Below are 21,815 nucleotides of genomic sequence, written 5' to 3'. Positions count from 1 at the left end.
TGATCTACTTCCGAGAATCTGTAGATCTCAACGGTCTGATCTGTAATCGATCCAGCGTGGGACCCAGCAGTGTTTTTCTGTTGTGTGTGGGGTGGGGTTGGCGCTGACTTGATGGCAGCCAACGACAGCATGCTTTTTTCACCACGTCTGGTCTGGATGCTGCCCAGATGGTAGACACTCAACTGTGAGCCTCTGTGCCTCCTCTCCCCTGATGCAGGGCTGGCACACGTGTCCGTGGCGGACAGCTGAGCTCTGAGGGGCGGGCGCGTGTTGGCATGGGGCTGCTGTGCCAGGTTCCAGGGCAAAGAAGCAAACTCAGGGGTCTCGCTTTGCCGGGAAAAGCGGCAGGAGGAGAGGAGCAGGGGTGAATGAGCTCACTAATCCTGCTTCTTTTTCCCTCCAGGATCCTTGACCAGAGGTTCGAGAAAGCGTCCTACTTTGTCTTTGGCGATTTCAACTTCCGATTGGATTCCAAATCTGTCGTGGAGGTAGGCACCGTCTGGTTTCTGCGTCTGATCTTATTCAGAACAAAAGCGGAAGGAGCGTTGCCCTTCAGAGGTGGTTTCACTGTCATCGTGTTCACTGGTTATATTTTTAAGGCAGAAACTCCTAATAAGAAAAGCGTTTTACTGTCTGAAAGGGGGTCATGGCTGGGATTAAAGATGAGCTGAGCCCCTCAGAATTACACGGCCGGTTAGTTAACGTTTGCTGAGCACTGGGCGCGTCACAGTGTGTTGCATGGGTGCTGTTGTCAACAACCAGGAGATGGAGTAAGAAGCCGCCAACTCAGCACGTGGGGGCTGCCATGGGGGTCTCCAGGGCTGGGCGCATCCGGGAACAGTTACTGATGGGGTCGCTCCGCTCAAACCACTCCACGCCAGAGCTTGTCACCCGTCCTCCTCGTCCCACAACTGCGTGCCTTCCACGTCAATCTCATCCTCTCCTGGGAAGATGGTTCCTCAGAACAGAGCAGAGTGGTCAGGGGTCACCCATCTTCCTCTGGTTGACAGAGGTGAGTGATGTCCTGCCGAGATCCTCGTTTCTTATATGTGAGCTGACAGCATCTCACAAGCAAGGCCTCATGGCATACACATTTGTACACGCTTTGATAAGCAGGCAGTTTTCCCCGAGCGTTCATAGCTCCTGTGGAGAACGCAGCCTCACATAGAGTGGCTGAGACGTGTGAAGAGAGGGTGTTCAGACTAGTTCCTGGGGATCTGAGGTGGTTCACCAGTTCTGTTGCCTCCTTTCCTTGTGTCAAGGTTACTGAGCTAATCCGTCAGACGTCAGGGTTCAAATCAAAGCCCTAGCCCAGCACTCCATCGGGGTCTGCTTGTCCTGGTAGAAGTCCCTCAGCCATGTCTGACACTGCTCAGGGCCCACCCAGCTAGGCCCGAAGGCCCATGAAACCAGATGGTCCTTGTGGAAGCCACCTCCTCGTCATTCCAGCCACATCCCACAAGATTGGGACTCTCATGTTACACCCTCGAACGTGGGTGCTTTCTGGCTCCCCGCTGGAGGGTGAGTGGATCTGCTGTGGACAGAGCACCCCTGCCATTGGCCTGTCACCAAGAGCCTCCCTCCCCCCACCCAGAACAGCAGACAGATGAAGACCGTGTCTGTCAGTCAGGCCACTGCCCTGTGGCTGCACATCCAGAAAAGGTCAAGGCAGTTCCAAATGCCCCCACTCTCTGGGGCACAAATAGCAAAAGGACACCAGCCCTGACTCAGGCCAGAGTTGTCCCAGGTTTACAGGCTGCCTGCTCCTTGGGAACATTGAGCAGAACACGTGGCCCTGGGGCTCCTCCCTGTCTGAGGTGCAAATCTGGACATACAAGCAGGTGCCTGACGCCCACTGAGCCCCCACCAGCCTTGTGCTCCCACAGGACACAGGGCATGTGGCCTGGACATGAGGGAGGCAAAGTGGGCAGATGAGGGCACGTGTCGGCCTACGCTTCCAGATGCTGCGGCCACGTTGGCGGGAAGAGGAGCCAGTCACGCGAGACCACAGATCAAGTATGTCCTTGAGTGATCAGATAGCAACAACTCTCTCCAAAACTGCCTCCAGGCCTAACTTTTTAAACCAAACTGCAAAGGAGTAAATGAGTTCTGATGATCTCTTGCTTAAAGTATTGTTTTTGTTGTGAATTACAGTATGTTCTCCCAAGAACGCAGCGTTTTTCTGAGTCACTGAAGAGCTTCTACATTCCAGGAGCACTTTGGGGCACAGAGGGGTCAGGTTGGATCAGCTCCAGGTTCACATCAGGTCAGGCTCCCCAGATCACTCCGGGGCACAGAGGGGTCGGGCTGGCTGGGCCGGGAGTTTGTGTAAATGCTGGCGCTTTTTCCTCCTCCTCCTGGTTTCCCGTTACTTTCCTGTCAGAGTAATAGGCGCAGGTTCAGGATCATTTGAGATGCTGTTTCAGTAGGAAGCAGCGTGGCCCATGTGTGCTGCCCCCCACAGGGTCCTGTTCTCTCCTGCCGATCCTCCTCCCTGTCTCCTCCACCTTTCTGCCCTCTGGGCCAGGCAACTCCTACTCTGGCCTTCACCCTCTGTCGGGTTCCTGGGGGGCCTTCAGACGCCAGGACCACGGCTATGAACTGATGTTACATCCTTAGCAGCTGGACACAGAGCTGTGCCTGCCAGGAGGGTCAGTGGGATGCCAGCCTCTCAGATGGGAAGGAGCTGAGAGCCTCTCCCCGTCGTCACTGCGGCCCCTCCTCTCACGTGGGCTTGGGATTAGGCGGCGAAGCGTGGGCTTTAATTGGTAATAAAAATAATAATACACATTATGCAGATACATGCTCCTTTCCCCAAGGAGGTCACTTAACAACAATAAATTATTGGTCTGCCATGGAACAAGCATTTTTATGTGTGTCTTAATCTAAAGTTTTATTGATTGCTTTGCCAGGAAACTGCGTTAGTGTTGTTGGAGGATTTGGGGAATCAATCAGGCAGTTGTGCGTTCGTAGGTGCGAGGGGCTGTGGCCACGGCGGGAGGATGCCTGTGCACGCCGGCGTGAGGCCAGGTGGGTGTGGTGGGAGAGGGTGCGGCACAGGGTGGACACGTGGTGTGGCTTGTGGCAGCTCTGGAATCTTCTAGAAAGGCCGTGTTGGTTTCAATGCCCTGTTTCCAAGTCAGCAGTCTTCTGTCGTGGTGGCCAGACACAGGCTGCCACACGCGCTCCCGTGTCCTGACGACTCTCGAGGGCGTGACGGGGCTTCGATGTAGCTCCTTCCCCTGCGACAACAGAGGCCTGTGTGCCGGACAGTGCCAACGGGAATCGTGTGTCCCGTGCTTATGTGGGCACTGCTGTGTTTGTAAACCCAGGGTTCAGTCAGAAAGCAGTCCCTTCTGGGAGTCGTCCTAAGTGTGACAGCAGGTCTTAGTGGACATGCCGCGCCCACATCGGTCAGGCCCTATGGCGGAGCCATCTGATGCCCAGAAGCCCGGGAGCTCCCTCCCTCGATGCTGTGGGTGATGACACTGTGAGGGCTGTGGTGCCTCACACTGAGGCAGCCAGGCCTCCTCTTCCAGGCCAGCACATTTAAAGCAGTGAGAGGGAAGTCAATGATAGTTTTTAATTGAATTATTTCCTCAATAAATAAGTAAACCTGTCCAAGCTCCACACATTAATTTTTGGAGGGTTTTTATGCCCATGTGGCCCTTTAAAACCTGTAGGCGTGTGGCTGAGCAGTTGACAGATAAACTCTCCACTTGCCTTTTGCACACAGTTTGCCGTGGAGTGAAGCAGAGCAAGTGGCAAACGTGGGCTGTGCCCTTTAGTGCAGGTTCTAGGCCTATCCAGCTCTGGACCAAGGACTGTCCCACCTCTGCGTGGCAGGTAGGCGGCGTGGAGCCTGGAGAGGCTCAGCACTCAAGAGGTAGGGGCTTGGGGGGAGTCTTTCCAGAGTTGGATCCACGGGAGTGACCGCTGGGAGGTGCACGGCTCGTTTTCTTGGTGATACTCCTCTGCCTGGTCATCAAGACGGCAGCATGCACCCCCCTACCTCCATGGTCACCGACTTCTCCACAGGTGGCCCTGTCCCTCCCATCGGCCTCCAGCACATGTGGCCCAACCAGGAAATTATCATCAGTTGGCATTTATCTTAACGTTGAATATGTGTGCAGAGCGTGGCCCTTCCTTCACTGTTGATGTGATCACGTGTCTGAGTCTCCTGGTTCTGCCATAACAAAGGACCACAGTCTGAGGCCTTCAAGCAACAGGAAGGCATTCTCTCACAGTCAGGAGGCCAGAAGGCCGTGTTCAGGGTGTCAGCAGGACCATGCTCCCTGGAAGCTCTGGGGGAGGATCTGGTGGCTCCAGGTGTCCTTGGCGCGTGGCCTCCATTGTCTCGTGGCCGTCTCCCCTGTGTGTCTCGTTTTTAGAAGGACACTTGTTATTGGATTTAGGGCCCACCCTAAACCTAGGTGATCTCTTCCTGAGAGCCATAGCTACATCTGCAAATCAGGTCCCATTCTGACGTTCCAGGTGGATGTGAATTTTGGAGGGACGTGATTCCACCCACCATTTCTTACAACCATGTGTAGTTTGAACGCTAACAGACATCCGAGTTCTTGGCACAGCCACATCCAGGAATGGCTCCCCCAGGAGAAACTGCCTTTCTCTGGTGATGCCAGATCTTGGCGGCATTGGCCAGGCTGCCATCAGGTCGTTGGATTTTAGAACCCACGGAAGCACCTACTTGGGGGATCAAAATATGCTGGTTAACACGGCTTTTAAAAGGGCTCTAACCATAAAATCGTCCATAGAAGCGTTGTGGAAACCAAAGAAAAATGTCCACAAAATGTTTCTGTGGGGCTCAGATGGTGGGAGTGGAGATGCTGTGGGCTGTGCTGAGTCCATGAGGGTGCTTGGGGCACCATGCCAGAGTGCAGACTTGGGCCTGGGGTGGCCAGCTGGTTTGAGGGTCGCTCTGCGTGGATTTCTCCCAGACTGCCTCAGTGCAGGCATCCAAACGTTGGGCCCCTCGCATTTCTTTTTGCTGAATTCCTTCTGAGTGCAAGTGCGGCTGTTTGGTGCAGCTGTGGTCGGGACAGAGCGTAGGTGCTGTTCCCCTCCAGCGTCTTTCCTTGACGACACTTCATTGCTCTGGGTTTCATTGTGGGCCCCAACTGTTCTCGCCCACAGCTGGGTGGGCCAGCACTGACTCTGCTCCTCGGACTGTTCATGGCGCCTGCAGGGAACCAGCCTACTGGCTAGCAAGATTCATTGGAGGTTAATTAGATCCACCTCCAAACAGCAAGTGTCCATGAGCTGGGTCCTGGTGGCAACAGTAAATTACAGGAGGCTGCTTGTCCTCCCATGATTGTGTGGGCGCATCCACAATGGCAAGATAGAGGGTGCAGCTGACCCAGCTTCTGGGTGGAGCCTCATCGCCCCACTGGGCTCTGATTCCCAGGGGGAGCATGGATGCTGCACACTCGCGTGGAAGTGCCCGGGGGAAGGTGGCTGCTGCACCCTCGTGTGGAAGTGCTGGGGGAAGAGGACTCCTGTAGAAGTGCCCAGGGGGTGTGGATGCCGTGCCTGCAAGTGGAAATTCCCCAGGGGGGAATGGAAGGGTGCGGCCCAGAGCTGACCGCTGCCTCCCAGAGCTGCAGAGGGATGCAGCCGTGGTCACTGAGCACAACCGAGGCACAGAGATGCAGATCACATGGGGCATCATTCATAGCCATAGTTGAGCCAGGGCTTTGAACCAGTTTGTTCTGCTTTGAGCTCCTGCTGAGAATTTGCATTTCCAAAAACCAAAAAAACAAAAAACCCATTACCATCTAGTTGGTTCCAACTCATAGCAACCCTGTAGGGCAGAGTAGAACTGCCCCATAGGGTTTCCAAGGAGTGGCTAGTGCATTTGAACTGCTGACCTTTTAGTTAGCAACTGAGCTCTCAACCACTTTTCCACCAGGGCTCCACCCTCAGATGTACTGAATCAAAATCTACATTTAGTAAGATCCCCAGGTGAAATTTTGAGAACCACTGCCCTACTAATGTTTCTCAGGACTGGTCCCTAACCAGCAGCATTAGCATCCCCTGGAAACTTGTTGAAAATGGAAATTCTCAGCAGGGCTTCTGAGTGGAACGAACAGGCTGGAAGCCCTGAGTTGATGAACAGATTACACGCAGCCATCCAGCACATCTCACAGGCGGTATCACTGAGCCCATTCACGAGACCGCCTGTGTGCGGCTGCGCCTGCCTGGGTGCTGGGTGTTGCGTGGTGTTGCTGGCAGCTGTGCTCAGTGACAGTGATGGTGGTGCCACCAGTGCCCATCTTTCAGCCTCCACACCGGCATCCGTCACTCCTGGCAGTGACGGAGATGGGTGCGTTTTTGGGAGTGGTGACCATTCTTCAAGAACCAGGTGCCTGTTGCTGACAGATTTATGCTCATGAGGCCCTGCAGGGAATGGAGCCCTGGAGAGAGCACCCCCCTAGAGGAGCAGCCCCTGCAGAAGGTGGCATGGGTGGCAGCAGAGAGCCCTGGGCCACCCGGACGCAGAGAGCGCCTTTCTGATAGGCCCTGAGGGCCCACTCCCCGAATGTAAGGAGACTCTACAGTCATGGGAGGAGGTGAGCCCTGTACCCCCACTCTGCCCCAGGGAGCAGTACATCCTTGGGAGGAGCTAGGGCTCCCGGGCCCCGCAGGAAGGCCACGTCGCCCTGACCCTGCCCTCACAGCCTTCGGGAGGCCCTCTTTGCGCTCTGGGGGGCATGCCCAACACAGGGCTCTTTGGCTGAGAGTGAGGCTGGGGACTCTGGGGCACACCTGTCACCTGGAGAACCACCATACCACCATGCACCTGTCTGCCCACGACACCACCACGCACCTGCCTGCCCACCACGCACCCCTCTGCCCACCACACCACCATGTGTCTGCCCACCACACCACCATGCACCCCTCTGCCCACCACACCACCACGTCTGCCCACCACACACCCCTCTGCCCACCACACCACCATGTGTCTGCCCACCATACCACCACATATCTGCCCACCATACCATGTGTCTGCCCACCACACCACCACATATCTGCCCACCACACCACCACGTGTCTGCCCACCACACCACCATGCATCTGCCCACTCAGCCCCTCCCCTACACAGGTACTGGGTGAAGGCTGTGGAGGGGTGCGGTGGGAGGGGGAGGTGGGAGGCAGGCCAGGCACAGCAGGTGGTGGTGTTGGCTGTATGCCTGCCCCCGTGCCTGTTCCCAGGAGCCAAGTGTGGCTCTGGTGCTGCGACCCCTACCCCACTACCCTCCTGACCTCACCTGACCACCTTCCTGCAGCAGGACTCAGTGTGGCCAGGGCAGCGCCGAGTGATGGGTGTGGGAACCCAGGATGTAGGCTGAACCCTCGCGTGCAGTGGGAAGGGGCCACTGATGAAGGCGCCTCCCTCCCCTCCACCACTGCCTTTGAGAAAGCCCTATCTGCAGGAAACATTTGCACCGTTTCTAAGCTCTCTAACGACAGTCTCTAATGTGGCTGTTTTGAGAAGCACAGACCCTGCCCTTTTTGGTGGTTGTGGACAATATGAGCAGTCGAGTTTTCCACGGTGCTTTGGACTGAGTAGACAGGCTCCCACCCTGACTTTAGCTCCACCAGCACCAGGGGCCTCCATGCCCCGCAGTTCAGGTTACCACTGCACCGCTGGGACACAGGCTGCCCCCTTGGATCCCGGCTGTTTCGGGCTGGGGACATCTATAGGATGGGACACACTGTGCTTGTGACATGGCTGCGTCTGCCCTGATGACTGGGGCCTGCTTACTGAGGGGCCATCATAGGGCGTGCTGACCAAGTGTTTGTCGAGTTACCCAGTGCTTCTTAAACAACAGCAAGAGTGGAATTACAAGTCTGTGCATCGGAACTTCATGTTTGAACCCTCGTAGCTGCGTTGCAGAGCCCAGTGTTTAAATGGAGCTTCCACGTGCCAGCTGATTGGTGGGGACTCAGCAATCTGAGATGAACCTTTAACCCTGGATTCTGAATGGAGTCTGGGCCTCGGGGTCTATGCCCTGGGCTGGCTCGTAGTCACCCTTCTTCCAAAGTGCGATCCTTATGCAGGTTTAGTCATGCGCGCGAGCGTTGAGCACAGACTTATGGGGGGGATTGTTTGTAGCATAAAAGATCATGTTTATTCCCCAGAGGCAGTTCTGTTTTCTAGAGTCATTTGAACCATTTACATTTAAAAGGTAATAATTTTCCATTAACTCGTGCTAAGGAAAACCTGTATAAAGTACCCGTGCCTGCTTTGTTAACCATCTTTATAGAGGTTTTTCTTTTTCTCCCTTCAATCACTGCTGCCTGAGAAATGTGTGGGGTTTCAATCTATAGCCCTTTTTAATGTTAGGCATTTCTATGGCTCGAATTTAACCAGAAACCACAGGACCACGAGAAGAAAGGTGGGGCTGTGGCCTGGTCCTCGCTGACATGCCCACAGTCAGCAAAGAGCCACCTTCATGAACAAAGTCTGCATCACAGCCATGCACTGCTCAAGGGGCTCCATGCTGGTTCCCTGGGGGAGGGGGCAGAGAAGGGACACCCCAGGAACCTGGTTATAAAGGAAGGGGAGACAGATTGCTGTGGGGTTGACAGTGTGTAGTGGGCCGGCTGGACCCAGGCCCCAGTGGGAGGTAGCTCTGCTCTGCTGGTCTTGGTGTGGTGTCCACTGGGCGACACAGCACAGGCCACCCCACCGAGGCTCTGGACCTCCCGGGCCAAGAGAGTTAGATGTCCTCGTCCGAGGGGCTGTGACACTCCACACCAGCAGCACAGGGCCACAGAGTGAGGGTCAGGCTGGTTTTGGCAATCACTTCCTCCGACTCAGCCAGTATCGCACCAGATAGTTTCTGTTGCCAGGCAGTGGTCCTCTGAGAGACGAGTGTGGTTGGGAAACCCTGCCTGGATGGCACGGTGAGCCAGTGGACGTGGTGGGTGTGCATGCAGGCAGGAAGTGCGTTCACCATCACTCACCGAGGCTTTGGGCTCTCCAGTTCTGGTGGAAAAGGCTTGGCTCCCAAGGGCAGCCTGTACTGGGCATGCACCCCGGCTCCCGGGGGCGGCCCACACCCAGCATGCACCACGGCTCCTGAGGACAGCCTGTGTCCTGTGGCCTGTGCAGTCCTGAGGGCGCTCTGTGTATTGTCTATGCAGGAGGGCTGGCAGCTCTCAGAGGCAGAAGCGCATCTCCATAACCCGTTCTGCTTCCTGGGCGGTGGGGTCCAGCAGCATCCTGTGTGGGTGGGCATCCCCAGGACTCCTCCTCCCTGCCCCTCACCTTGTATCCTCTGGGACAGAGGGAAGCCTCCGTCACCGAGGGACCAACCAGCTCTGCTCTGAGTGGCCAGCGTGTCATCCTGGGAGCAGGACTCACGTCCAGCAGTCTATCCACTTCTCTCACACTGTGCAGCCTGTGACAGCAGTGGGCTGGAGGGGACCCAGGGTGAGCCACGTTGCTTCAAGCCTTGGCTCCTATCCACCCGACAGGTCATGTCTGCTGTGATTTATCACCAACAAGCCCCTGATGTGAAGCTGTGAGGATGCCGTTTAGGGCCCAGTCCTGGCACCTGCTCTGCCTTCAGCGTGTTCAGAAGCCAGCCGCACACATCTGCGCACTGAGGAGGCCAGGCCAGCCGCTTGGCCCCTTTGTGTCTCTGTCTTTGTCTTTGATTTCATGCTATCAGAGGTCTGGATGTTTTCTGAGCCAAGTTGTCAGAGGGATAAAAGCTCAGGAGCAGGGTCACATTTAGAGGGATGGCCATGAAAAGTCTGTGGGATGTATCGCAAACCCACCCACCAGCTGTGGCCCCCAGCACAGCAGGACCAGGCTTCAGTGAGCAGGCGCAGTGCAGGCGGCCGTGCTGGGGCGGGTGGGTCTCTGGGTCTCTGCACCGTTCATTTGTTCATTCATTCACCCACCCATCCAGTGGGGCATCTATGCAGAGGGACATGCTGCACTGTGGTCAGCAGATGTGCAAGTGGGCTCCACTCCATTGTTTATTCATTCTCCTCTTCGTCCGTCCGTCTGTCTGGTGGGGCATGCTGTGCAGACAGACATGCTGTGCTGTGGTCAGCGGGCATGCTGGTGGGTCTGCGCTCTCTTATTCGTTCACCAGTCGAGGAGAGCCCAGCCCAGAACCTACCGAGCGAGTGGGTCGAGACTCTGGATTCTGATGGTTCTGTGCTCCTATGGAGAGACGGCAGATTTGGTCCTTGCGGTGTTACTTCCTTCAAGCACTGTCTGTTTAAGGGGGAGAGAAGAGTAATCTAATGTCTTGACGATGGTTTGTTTTGTAAAAAGGAGTTTGAACATGTCCTTCAGTAACTGCCCACAATCCAGATTGTGCCTAGGTTTGGGGGGAAGGGTGGTTTTGTGGTTCATTTTTACTTTGTTAAAACTTGCTCTTTTCTCCTCACACTGAGGGGAGAGAAAAGTCTACTCTCAAGGAAGAGAAGGTAGTCACAGTTCCTGGGTCTTTGAAGAGCCTGCGGGAGCTTTGTGTGTGTTGCACAGTCAGTGGGACACCTGGCACGGTTGGTTTTAATCCGCTGACGAAAGTCAGGGTTAGACCTGCTACCTTTGTGTGCAGTCAGCGAGTGCCAGGCAAGCCTCCCTTCAGTCGTGCACCTGCCCTGCGTGCATCTCCGGACAAAGCAGCATCTGGCCTCACTGGTCTCCCCTCTGCCCAGGCTGCCCACAGCCCCCTTGATGCAGCCCGCATGGCACAGGGTCACAGCCAGAGCGCTGGGCTGTGTGGCCAGGAAGCGTGCTGACACCGAGTGGCTGTTGGTCCAGGCCGCGGCTCTGCTGCATGGTGCAGTGACATCACGGGCCTCCCACCTGTCCTTCGGTCCACCCACCCTGGAGGGGGAGGCGGGAGCTTGAGACACAGAGCAGCCCCTGTGGTGTTGAGGAGGCCAGCTGTGGGATGGATGACCTCGGCTGCAGGAAGGCACTCAGGCCACCCACAACAGCTTGCATTTTCTGCTTCGGAGAAACTAGAATACATGTTTGTCAGCAGGGAATATCAGGTGAAATTGGACCGTGTCACCCTAGCAGGGAGAGACCTTTCCCTCAAGCCCGCTGTTTCTGGGAACTTTTTCTGGGACCTTTGAGCTGTGTCTTCTGAGTCAGGACTTTATTTTGCAGTCTTTGCAGGGGTTGCGGGGGTTGCCTGGGCTTCCTTGCTTTTCTGCAGCCAGGAGAGAGTTGTTGTGGACCCCCACATGGAGCACAGCCAGAGGGCAATAAACCCACTGTGCGCCCAACCTGGGTCTTGTGATGTGAGCTTCATGGAGAACAACTTCTAAGGCGGGTTCTCACAGCTCGGATGCTGAAGAGGTGGAGGCGTGGGGGACATGTACCAGACTCTGCGGATGGAGAGGACGGAGAAGGCACTGCAGGACAGGAGCCAGCAGCCCAGGGTGCTGGGGGGTGTGCCCAGCTTCCTCCCCACACACACACTGGCCCCAACTGAGGCCAGAGGTCGGGGTGCCCTAAGTGTAGGGCAGCGAAGGTGGATGGGGGTGGGAGGGTCAGAGGGAAGTATCCCCCCAGGGGCCTAGCCCATCTTCTAAGACCTGCTCTCTCCCCCCATTGGTTTCTGGCCCTTCTCAAGCACCCAGAGCACGGCTGGACCTCCCTCAGCCCAGAACCACCAGCCATGAGCTGGTCGTGGCCTGCCTGCTCCCATCAACCACCCCACCTTGTTCTCACTTGTGCGGACTCTGTCTTCTCTTCCTGACCGTGTGCTCCATGAGGGCAGGACCTCCTCTCCTACCCTCACTCGGTGACAGAGTGACAGTGATGGAGTGACAGTGACAGAGTGAGTGACAGTGAAAGAATGACAGTGATAGAGTGGCAGAGTAACAGTGACAGAATGACAGTGATGGAGTGACGGAGTGACAGTGACAGTGACTGAGCGACGGAGTGAATGACAGTGAGTCACAGTGATGGAGTGACAGTGGCAGGGAGTGGAGTGAGTGACAGTGACACAGTGGCAGAGTGAGTGAGTGACACTGAATGACAGTGACAAAATGACAGTGAGCGATGGAGTGAATGACAGAGTGAGTGAGTAAAATGCTGGCGTCCAAATAAGTGCTTCACAGTGTTTCATCGTAGAAGACAAAAATCCCGAAAAGTTAGGAATACAAAGAGGATGTGACTGCAGACTAGCACAGCTGAAGGACCCTAGGGTAAGGTGGATAATGTCATGCTGGTGAACTTACATTTAGTCCTGTCACCATTAGAAAAGTTGCATCAGTAAAACTGTCTTGCAAAGAACGCTCAGGCCCAGCATATGGGCAAGTTCCACCAGAATCCTGAAGCTCTCCCTGACTATCTTTTTTTTTTTTTTTTAGATAAGTTTTAGTGTGCTTTAAGTGAAAGTTTTCAAATCAAGTCAATCTCTCACACAAAAACCCATATACACCTTGCTACACACTCCCAATTACTCTCCCCCTAATGAGACAGCCCGCTCTCTCCCTCCACTATCTATTTTTGTGTCCTTTTCGCCAGCTTCTAACCCCCTCCACCTTCTCATCTCCTCTCCAGGCAAGAGATGCCAACATAGTCTCAAGTGTCCACCTGATCCAAGAAGCTCACTCCTCACCAGCATCCCTCTCCAACCTGTTGTCCAGTCCAATCCATGTCTGAAGAGTTGGCTTCGGGAATGGTTCCTGTCCTGGGCCAACAGAAGGTCTGGGGGTCATGACCACTGGGGTCCTTCTAGTTTCAGTCAGACCATTAAGTCTGCTCTTATGAGAATTTGGGGTCTACATCCCACTGCTCTCCTGCTCTCTCAGGGGTTCTCTGTTGTGTTCCCTGTCAGGGCAGTCATCGGTTGTAGCCGGGCACCATCTAGTTCTTATGGTCTCAGGATGATGTAGTCGCTGGTTCATGTGGCCCTTTCTGTCTCTTGGGCTCATAATCACCTTGTATCCTTGGTGTTCTTCACTCTCCTTTGATCCAGGTTGGTTGAGACCAATTGATGCATCTTAGATGGCTGTTTCCTAGCATTTAAGACCCCAGACTCCACTCTTCAAAGTGGGATGCAGAATATTTTCTTAATACATTTTATTATGTCAATTGACTTAGATGTCCCCTGAAACCATGGTCCCCAGACCCCTGTCCCTGCTACACTGGCCTTTGAAGCATTCAGTTTATTCAGGAAGCTTCTTTGTTTTTGGTTTAGTCCAGTTGTGCTGACCTCCCCTGTATTGCATGCTGTCTTTCCCATCACCTAAAGTGGTTCTTACCTATTATCTGATTAGCGAATGCCCCTCTCCCACCCTCCCTCCCTCCCCCCTCTCGTAACCACAAAAGAGTGTTTTCTTCTCAGTTTAAACTATTTCTCAAGTTCTTATAATAGTGGTCTTAAACAGTATTTGTCCTTTTGCAACTGACTAATTTCACTCAGCATAATGCCTTCCAGGTTCCTCCATATTATGAAATGTTTCAGAGATTCCTCACTGTTCTTTATTGATGCGTAGTATTCCATTGTGTGACTATACCATAATTTATTTATCCATTCATCCGTTGATGGGCACCTTGGTTGCTTCCGTGTTTTTGCTATTGTAAATAGTGCTGCAGTAAACATGGGTGTGCATATATCTGTTCATGTAAAGGCTCTTATTTCTCTAGGATGTATTCCAAGGAGTGGGATTGCTGGATCGTATGGTAGTTCTATTTCTAGCTTTTGAAAGAAGCGCCAAATCGATTTCCAAAGTGGTTGTACCATTTGACATTCCCACCAGCAGTGTGGAAGTGTTCCAATCTCTCCACAGCCTCTCTAACATTTATTTTTTTGTATTTTTTTGGATTAATGCCAGCCTTGTTGGAGTGAGATGAAATCTCATTGTAGTTTTGATCTGCATTTCTCTAATGGCTAATGATCGTGAACATTTCCTCATGTATCTGTTAGCTACCTGAATGTCTTCTTTAGTGAAGTGTCTATTCATATCTTTTGCCCATTTTTTAATTGGGTTATTTGTCTTTTTGTAGTTGAGTTTTTGTGGTATCATGCAGATTTTAGAGATCAGCCACTGACCGGAAATGTCATAGCTAAAAACTTTTTCCCACTCTATAGGTAATCTTTTTACTCTTTTGGTGAAGTCTTTGGATGAGCATAGATGCTTGATTTTTAGGAGCTGCCAATTATCTAGTTTTTCTTCTACATTCTTTATAATGTTTTGTATACTGTTTATGCCATGTATTAGGGCTCCTAACTTTGTCCCTATTTCTTCTTCCATGATCTTTATCGTTTTAGGTTTTATATTTAGGTCTTTGATCCATTTTGAGTTAGTTTTTGTGCATGGAGTGAGGTATGGGTCTTCTTTCATTTTTTTGTAGGTGGATATCCAGTTATGCCAGCACCATTTGTTAAAAAGACTGTCTTTTCCCCATTTAACTGTTTTGGGGCCTTTGTCAAATATCAGCTGCTCATATGTAGATGGATTTATGTCTGGATTCTCAATTCTGTTCCATTGGTCCATTTATCTGTTGTTGTACCAGTACCAGGCTGTTTTGACTACTGCGGCGATATAATAGGTTCTAAAATCAGGTAAAGTAAGGCCTCCCACTTGGTTCTTCTTTTTCAGTAATGCCTTATTTATCCGGGGCCTCTTTTCCTTCCATATGAAATTGGTGATTTGTTTCTCCATCTCATTAAAGAATGTTGCTGGGATTTGGATCAGAATTGCATTAAATGTATAGATCGCTTTTGGTAGAATAGACATTTTTATAATGTTAAGTCTTCCTATCCATGAGGAAGGTATGTTCTTCCACTTATGTAGGTCCCTTTTGGTTTCTTGCAGAAGCATACTATAGTTTTCTTTGTATAAGTCTTTTACATCTCTGGTAAGATTTCTTCCTAAGTATTTTATCTTCTTGGTGGCTACTGTAATTGGCATTGATTTGGTGATTTCCTCTTCGATGTTCTTTTTGTTGGTGTAGAGGAATCCAACTGATTCTTGTATGTTTATCTTGTATCCCAATACTCTGCTGAACTCTTCTATTAGTTTCAGTGGTTTTCGGGAGGATTCCTTGGGGTTTTTTGTGTATAAGATCATGTCATCTGCAAATAGAGATACTTTGACTTCTTCCTTGCCAATCTGGATGTCCTTTATTTCTTTATCTAGCCTAATTGCCCTGGCTAGGACTTCCAGCACAGTGTTGAATAAGAGTGGTGATAAAGGGCATCCTTGTCTGGTTCCCAGTCTCAATGGGAATGTTTTCAGGCTCTCTCCATTTAGGGTGATGTTGGCTGTTGGCTTTGTATAAATGCCCTTTATTATGTTGAGAATTTTCCTTCTATTCCTATTTTGCTGAGTTTTTATCATGAATGAATGTTGAACTTTGTCAAATGCCTTTTCTGCATCAATTGATAAAATCATGTGGTTCTTATCTTTTGTTTTATTTATGTGGTGGATTACATTAATTGTTTTTCTAATGTTGAACCGTCTCTGCATACCTGGTATGAATCCCACTTGGTCATGGTGAATTATTTTTTTGATATGTTGATGAATTCTATTGGCTAGAATTTTGTTGACGATTTTTTTTTTTATTAACTTTTATTGAGCTTCAAGTGAACGTTTACAAATCAAGTCAGTCTGTCACATATAAGTTTATATACATCTTACTCCTTACTCCCACTTGCTCTCCCCCTAATGAGTCAGCCCTTCCAGTCTCTCCTTTCGTGACAATTTTGCCAGCTTCCAACTCTCTCTATCCTCCCATCCCCCCTCCAGACAGGAGATGCCAACACAGTCTCAAGTGTCCACCTGATATAATTAGCTCACTCTTCATCAGCATCTCTCTCCTACCCTCTGTCCAGTCCCTTTCATGTCTGATGAGTTGTCTTCGGGGATGGTTCCTGTCCTGTGCCAACAGAGGGTTTGGGGACCATGACCGCCGGGATTCCTCTAGTCACAGTCAGACCATTAAGTCTGGTCTTCTTATGAGAATTTGGGGTCTGCATCCCACTGATCTCCTGCTCCCTCAGGGGTTCTCTATTGTGCTCTCTGTCAGGGCAGTCATTGATTGTGGCCGGGCACCAACTAGTTCTGGTCTCAGGATGATGTAGGTCTCTGGTTCATGTGGCCCTTTCTGTCTCTTGGGCTCTTAGTTATCGTGTGACCTTGGTGTTCTTCATTCTCCTTTGCTCCAGGTGGATTGAAACCAATTGATGCGTCTTAGACGGCAGCTTGTTAGCATTTAAGACCCCAGACACCACATTTCAAAGTGGGATGCAGAATGTTTTCATAATAGAATTATTTTGCCAATTGACTTAGAAGTCCCCTTAAATCATGGTTCCCAAACCCCCGCCCTTCCTCCGCTGACCTTTGAAGCATTCATTTTATCCCGGAAACTTCTTTGCTTTTGGTCCAGTCCAATTGAGCTGACCTTCCATGTATTGAGTGTTGTCCTTCCCTTCACCTAAAGCAGTTCTTATCTACTAATTAATCAGTAAAAAACCCTCTCCCTCCCTCCCTCCCTCCCCTCCTCGTAACCACAAAAGTATGTGTTCTTCTCAGTTTATACTATTTCTCAAGATCTTATAATAGTGGTCTTATACAATATTTAACCTTTTGCCTCTGACTGATTTCCCTCAGCATAATGCCTTCCGGGTTCCTCCATGTTATGAAATGTTTCACAGATTCGTCACTGTTCTTTATCGATGCGTAGTATTCCATTGTGTGAATATACCACAATTTATTTAACCATTCATCCGTTGATGGACACCTTGGTTGCTTCCAGCTTTTTGCTATTGTAAACAGAGCTGCAATAAACATGGGTGTGCATATATCTGTTCGTGTGAAGGCTCTTGTTTCTCTAGGGTATATTCCGAGGAGTGGGATTTCTGGGTTGTATGGTAGTTCTATTTCTAACTGTTTAAGGTAGCTCCAGATAGATTTCCAAAGTGGTTGTACCATTTTACATTCCCACCAGCAGTGTATAAGAGTTCCAATCTCTCCGCAGCCTCTCCAACATTTATTATTTTGTGTTTTTTGGATTAATGCCAGCCTTGTTGGAGTGAGATGGAATCTCATCGTAGTTTTAATTTGCATTTCTCTAATGGCTAATGATCGAGAGCATTTTCTCATGTATCTGTTAGCTGCCTGAATATCTTCTTTAGTGAAGTGTGTGTTCATATCCTTTGCCCACTTCTTGATTGGGTTGTTTGTTTTTTTGTGGTTGAGTTTTGACAGAATCATATAGATTTTAGAGATCAGGCGCTGGTCGGAGATGTCATAGCTGAAGATTCTTTCCCAGTCTGTAGGTGGTCTTTTTACTCTTTTGGTGAAGTCTTTAGATGAGCATAGGTGTTTGATTTTTAGGAGCTCCCAGTTATCGGGTTTCTCTTCGTCATTTTTGGTAAGGTTTTGTATTCTGTTTATGCCTTGTATTAGGGCTCCTAAGGTTGTCCCTATTTTTTCTTCTATAATCTTTATCGTTTTAGTCTTTATGTTTAGGTCTTTTATCCACTTGGAGTTAGTTTTTGTGCTTGGTGTGAGGTATGGGTCCTGTTTCATTTTTTTGCAAATGGATATCCAGTTATGCCAGCACCATTTGTTAAAAAGACTATCTTTTCCCCAATTAACTGACACTGGGCCTTTTTCAAATATCAGCTGCTCATATGTGGATGGATTTATATCTGGGTTCTCAATTCTGTTCCACTGGTCTATGTGCCTGTTGTTGTACCAATACCAGGCCGTGTTGACTACTGTGGCTGTATAAAAGGTTCTGAAATCAGGTAGAGTGAGGCCTCCCACTTTCTTCTTCTTTTTCAGTAATGCTTTGCTTATCCGAGGCTTCTTTCCCTTCCATATGAAGTTGGTGATTTGTTTCTCTATCACCTTAAAAAATGACATTGGAATTTGGATCGGAAGTGCATTGTATGTATAGATGGCTTTTGGTAGAATAGACGTTTTTCCTATATTAAGTCTTCCTATCCATGAGCAAGGTATGTTTTTCCACTTAAGTATGTCCTTTTGAATTGCTTGTAGTAGAGCTTTGTAGTTTTTTCTGTATAGGTCTTTTACATCCTTGGTAAGATTTATTCCTAAGTATTTTATCTTCTTGGGGGCTACTGTGAATGGTATTGATTTGGTTATTTCCTCTTCGATGTTCTTTTTGTTGATGTAGAGGAATCCAACTGATTTTTGTGTGTTATCTAATAACCTGAGACTCTGCTAAACTCTTCTATTAGTTTCAGTAGTTTTCTGGAGGATTCCTTAGGGTTTTCTGTGTATAAGATCATGTCATCTGCAAATAGAGATAGTTTTACTTCCTCCTTGCCAATCCGGATGCCCTTTATTTCTTTGTCTACCCTAATTGCCCTGGCTAGAACTTCTAGCACGATGTTGAATAAGAGCGGTGATATAGGGCATCCTTGTCTGGTTCCCGTTCTCAAGGGAAATGCTTTCTGGTTCTTTCCATTTAGAGTGATGTTGCTGTTGACTTTGTATAGATGCCCTTTATTATGTTGAGGAATTTTCCTTCAATTCCTATTTTGGTGAGAGTTTTTATCATAAATGGGTGTTGGACTTTGTCAAATGCCTTTTCTGCATCAATTGATAAGATCATGTGGTTTTTGTCTTTTGTTTTATTTATGTGGTGGATTACTTTAATGGTTTTTCTGATATTAAACCAGCCTTGCATACCTGGTATAAATCCCACTTGATCGTGGTGAATTATTTTTTTGATATGTTGTTGAATTCTATTGGCTAGAATTTTGTTGAGGATTTTTGCATCCATGTTCATGAGGGATATAGGTCTGTAATTTTCTTTTTTTGTAATGTCTTTACCTGGTTTTGGTATCAGGGAGATGGTGGCTTCATAGAATGAGTTGGGTAGTATTCTGTCATTTTCTATGCTTTGAAATGCCTTTAGTAGTAGTGGTGTTAACTCTTCTCTGAAAGTTTGGTAGAACTCTGCGGTGAAGCAGTCCGGGCCAGGGCTTTTTTTTGTTGGGAGTTTTTTGATTACCGTTTCAATCTGTTTTTTTGTTATGGGTCTATTTAGTTGTTCTACTTCTGAATGTGTTAGTTTAGGTAGGTAGTGTTTTTCCAGGAATTCATCCATTTCTTCTAGGTTTGCAAATTTGTTAGAGTACAATTTTTCGTAATAATCTGATATGATTCTTTTAACTTCAGTTGGGTCTGTTGTGATGTGGCCCTTCTCGTTTCTTGTTCGGGTTATTTGTTTCCTTTCCTGTATTTCTTTAGTCAGTCTAGCCAAAGGTTTATCAATTTTGTTAATTTTTTCAAAGAACCAGCTTTTGGCTTTGTTGATTCTTTCAATTGTTTTTCTGTTCTCTAATTCATTTAGTTCAGCTCTAATTTTTATTATTTGTTTTCTTCTGGTGCCTGATGGATTCTTTTGTTGCTCACTTTGTGTTTGTTCAAGTTGTAGGGACAGTTCTCTGATTTTGGCTCTTTCTTCTTTTCGTATGTGTGCATTTATCGATATAAATTGGCCTCTGAGCACTGCTTTTGCTACGTCCCAGAGGTTTTGATAGGAAGTATTTTCATTCTCGTTACATTCTATGAATTTCCTTATTCCCTCCTTGATGTCTTCTATAACCCAGTCTTTTTTCAGAAGGGTATTGTTCAGTTTCCAAGTATTTGATTTCTTTTCCCTAGTTTTTCTGTTATTGATTTCTAGTTTTATTGCCTTATGGTCTGAGAAGATGCTTTGTAGTATTTCGATGTTTTGGATTCTGCAAAGGTTTGTTTTATGACCTAATATGTGGTCTATTCTAGAGAATGTTCCATGTGCGCTAGAAAAAAAAGTATACTTTGCAGCAGTTGGGTGGAGACTTCTGTATAAGTCAATGAGGTCAAGTTGGTTGATTGTTGTAATTAGGTCTTTCGTGTCTCTATTGAGCTTCTTACTGGATGTCCTGTCCTTCTCCGAAAGTGGTGTGTTGAAGTCTCCTACTATAATTGTGGAGGTGTCTATCTCACTTTTCAATTCTGTTAAAATTTGTTTTATGTATCTTGCAGCCCTGTCATTGGGTGCATAAATATTTAATATGGTTATGTCTTCCTGATCAATTGTCCCTTTTATCATTATGTAGTGTCCTTCTTTACCTTTGTGGTGGATTTAAGTCTAAAGTCTATTTTGTCAGAAATTAATATTGCTACTCCTCTTCTTTTTTGCTTATTGTTTGCTTGATATATTTTTTTCCATCCTTTGAGTTTTAGTTTGTTTGTGTCTCTAAGTGTAAGGTGTGTCTCTTGTAGGCAGCATATAGACGGATTGTGTTTCTTTATCCAGTCCGTGACTCTCTGTCTCTTTATTGGTGCATTTAGTCCATTTACATTCAGCGTAATTATAGATAAATAAGTGTTTAGTGTTGTCATTTTGGTGCCTTTTTGTGTGTGTTGTTGACAATTCCGTTTTTCCACATATTTTTTTGTGCTGAGACGTTTTTCTTAGTAAATTGTGAGATCCTCATTTTCGTAGTGTTTGACTTTATGTTTGTTGAGTCGTTATGTTTTTCTTGGCTTTTATCTTGAGTTCTGGAGTTGTTATACCTCTTTGTGGTTACCTTAATATTTACCCCTATTTTTCTAAGTAAAAACCTAACTTGTATTGTCCTGTATCGCCTTGTATCACTCTCCATATGGCAGTTCAATGCCACCTGTATTTAGTCCCTCTTTTTGATTATTGTGATCTTTTACTTATTGACTTCAGTGATTCCCTGTTATGAGCATTTTTTTTTAATTAATCTTAATTTGTTTTTGTGATTTCCCTATTTGAGTTGATATCAGGATGTTCTGTTTTGTAACCTCGTGTTGTGCTGGTATCTGATATTATTGGTTTTCTGACCCAACAATATCCTTTAGTATTTCTTGTAGCTTTGATTTGGTTTTTGCAGATTCTCTTTTTCTTAACTTGTGTTTATCTGTAAATATCTTAATTTCGCCTTCATATTTCAGAGAGAGTTTTGCTGGATATATGATCCTTGGCTGGCAGTTTTTCTCCTTCAGTGCTCTGTATATGTCGTCCCATTGCCTTCTTGCCTGCATGGTTTCTGCTGAGTAGTCTGAACTTATTCTTATTGATTCTCCCTTGAAGGAGACCTTTCTTTTCTCCCTGGCTGCTTTTAAAATTTTCTCTTTATCTTTGGTTTTGGCAAGTTTGATGATAATATGTCTTGGTGGTTTTCCTTTTGGATCAATCTTAAATGGGGTTCGATGAGCATCTTGAATAGACATCCTTTCATCTTTCATGATGTCAGGGAAGTTTTGTGTCAGGAGATCTTCAACTATTTCCTCTGTGTTTTCTGTCCCGCCTCCCTGTTCTGGGACTCCAATCACACGCAAGTTATCCTTCTTGATAGAGTCCCACATGATTCTTAGGGTTTCTTCATTTTTTTTAATTCTTTTATCTGATTTTTTTTCAGCTATGTTGGTGTTGATTCCCTGGTCCTCCAGATGTCCCAGTCTGCATTCTAATTGCTCGAGTCTGCTCCTCTGACTTCCTATTGTGTTGTCTAATTCTGTAATTTTATTGTTAATCTTTTGGATTTCTACAGGCTGTCTCTCTGTGGATTCTTGCAACTTATTAATTTTTCCACTATGTTCTTGAATAATCTTTTTGAGTTCTTCAACTGTTTTATCAGTGTGTTCCTTGGCTTTTTCTGCAGTTTGCCTTATTTCGTTTGTGATGTCTTGAAGCATTCTGTAAATTAGTTTTTTATATTCTGTATCTGATAATTCCAGGATTGTATCTTCATTTGGGAAAGATTTTGATTCTTTTGTTTGGGGGGTTGTAGAAGCTGTCATGG

General features: G+C 48.2%; 1 protein-coding gene across 6 annotated transcripts in view; it reads left to right on the top strand.

The window, feature by feature from the left end:
* Positions 1-21,815, top strand: part of INPP5A (inositol polyphosphate-5-phosphatase A) — a 207,006-nt gene that overhangs the window by 157,940 nt on the left and 27,251 nt on the right. For all 6 annotated transcript variants that reach the window (XR_010318037.1, XM_064269128.1, XM_064269129.1 and 3 more), the window contains one exon: positions 404-488. Coding sequence is in view for 5 of the 6 variants with exons in the window: in XM_064269128.1 (XP_064125198.1) it covers positions 404-488 (85 nt within the window). In the remaining variant the exon portion in view is untranslated. The remainder of the gene's footprint in view (positions 1-403; positions 489-21,815) is intronic.

Source organism: Loxodonta africana, chromosome 16 (genome assembly GCF_030014295.1).
Source record: "Loxodonta africana isolate mLoxAfr1 chromosome 16, mLoxAfr1.hap2, whole genome shotgun sequence".
Classification (NCBI taxonomy): domain Eukaryota; kingdom Metazoa; phylum Chordata; class Mammalia; order Proboscidea; family Elephantidae; genus Loxodonta; species Loxodonta africana.
This window is presented reverse-complemented; position numbering and strand designations above follow the sequence as displayed.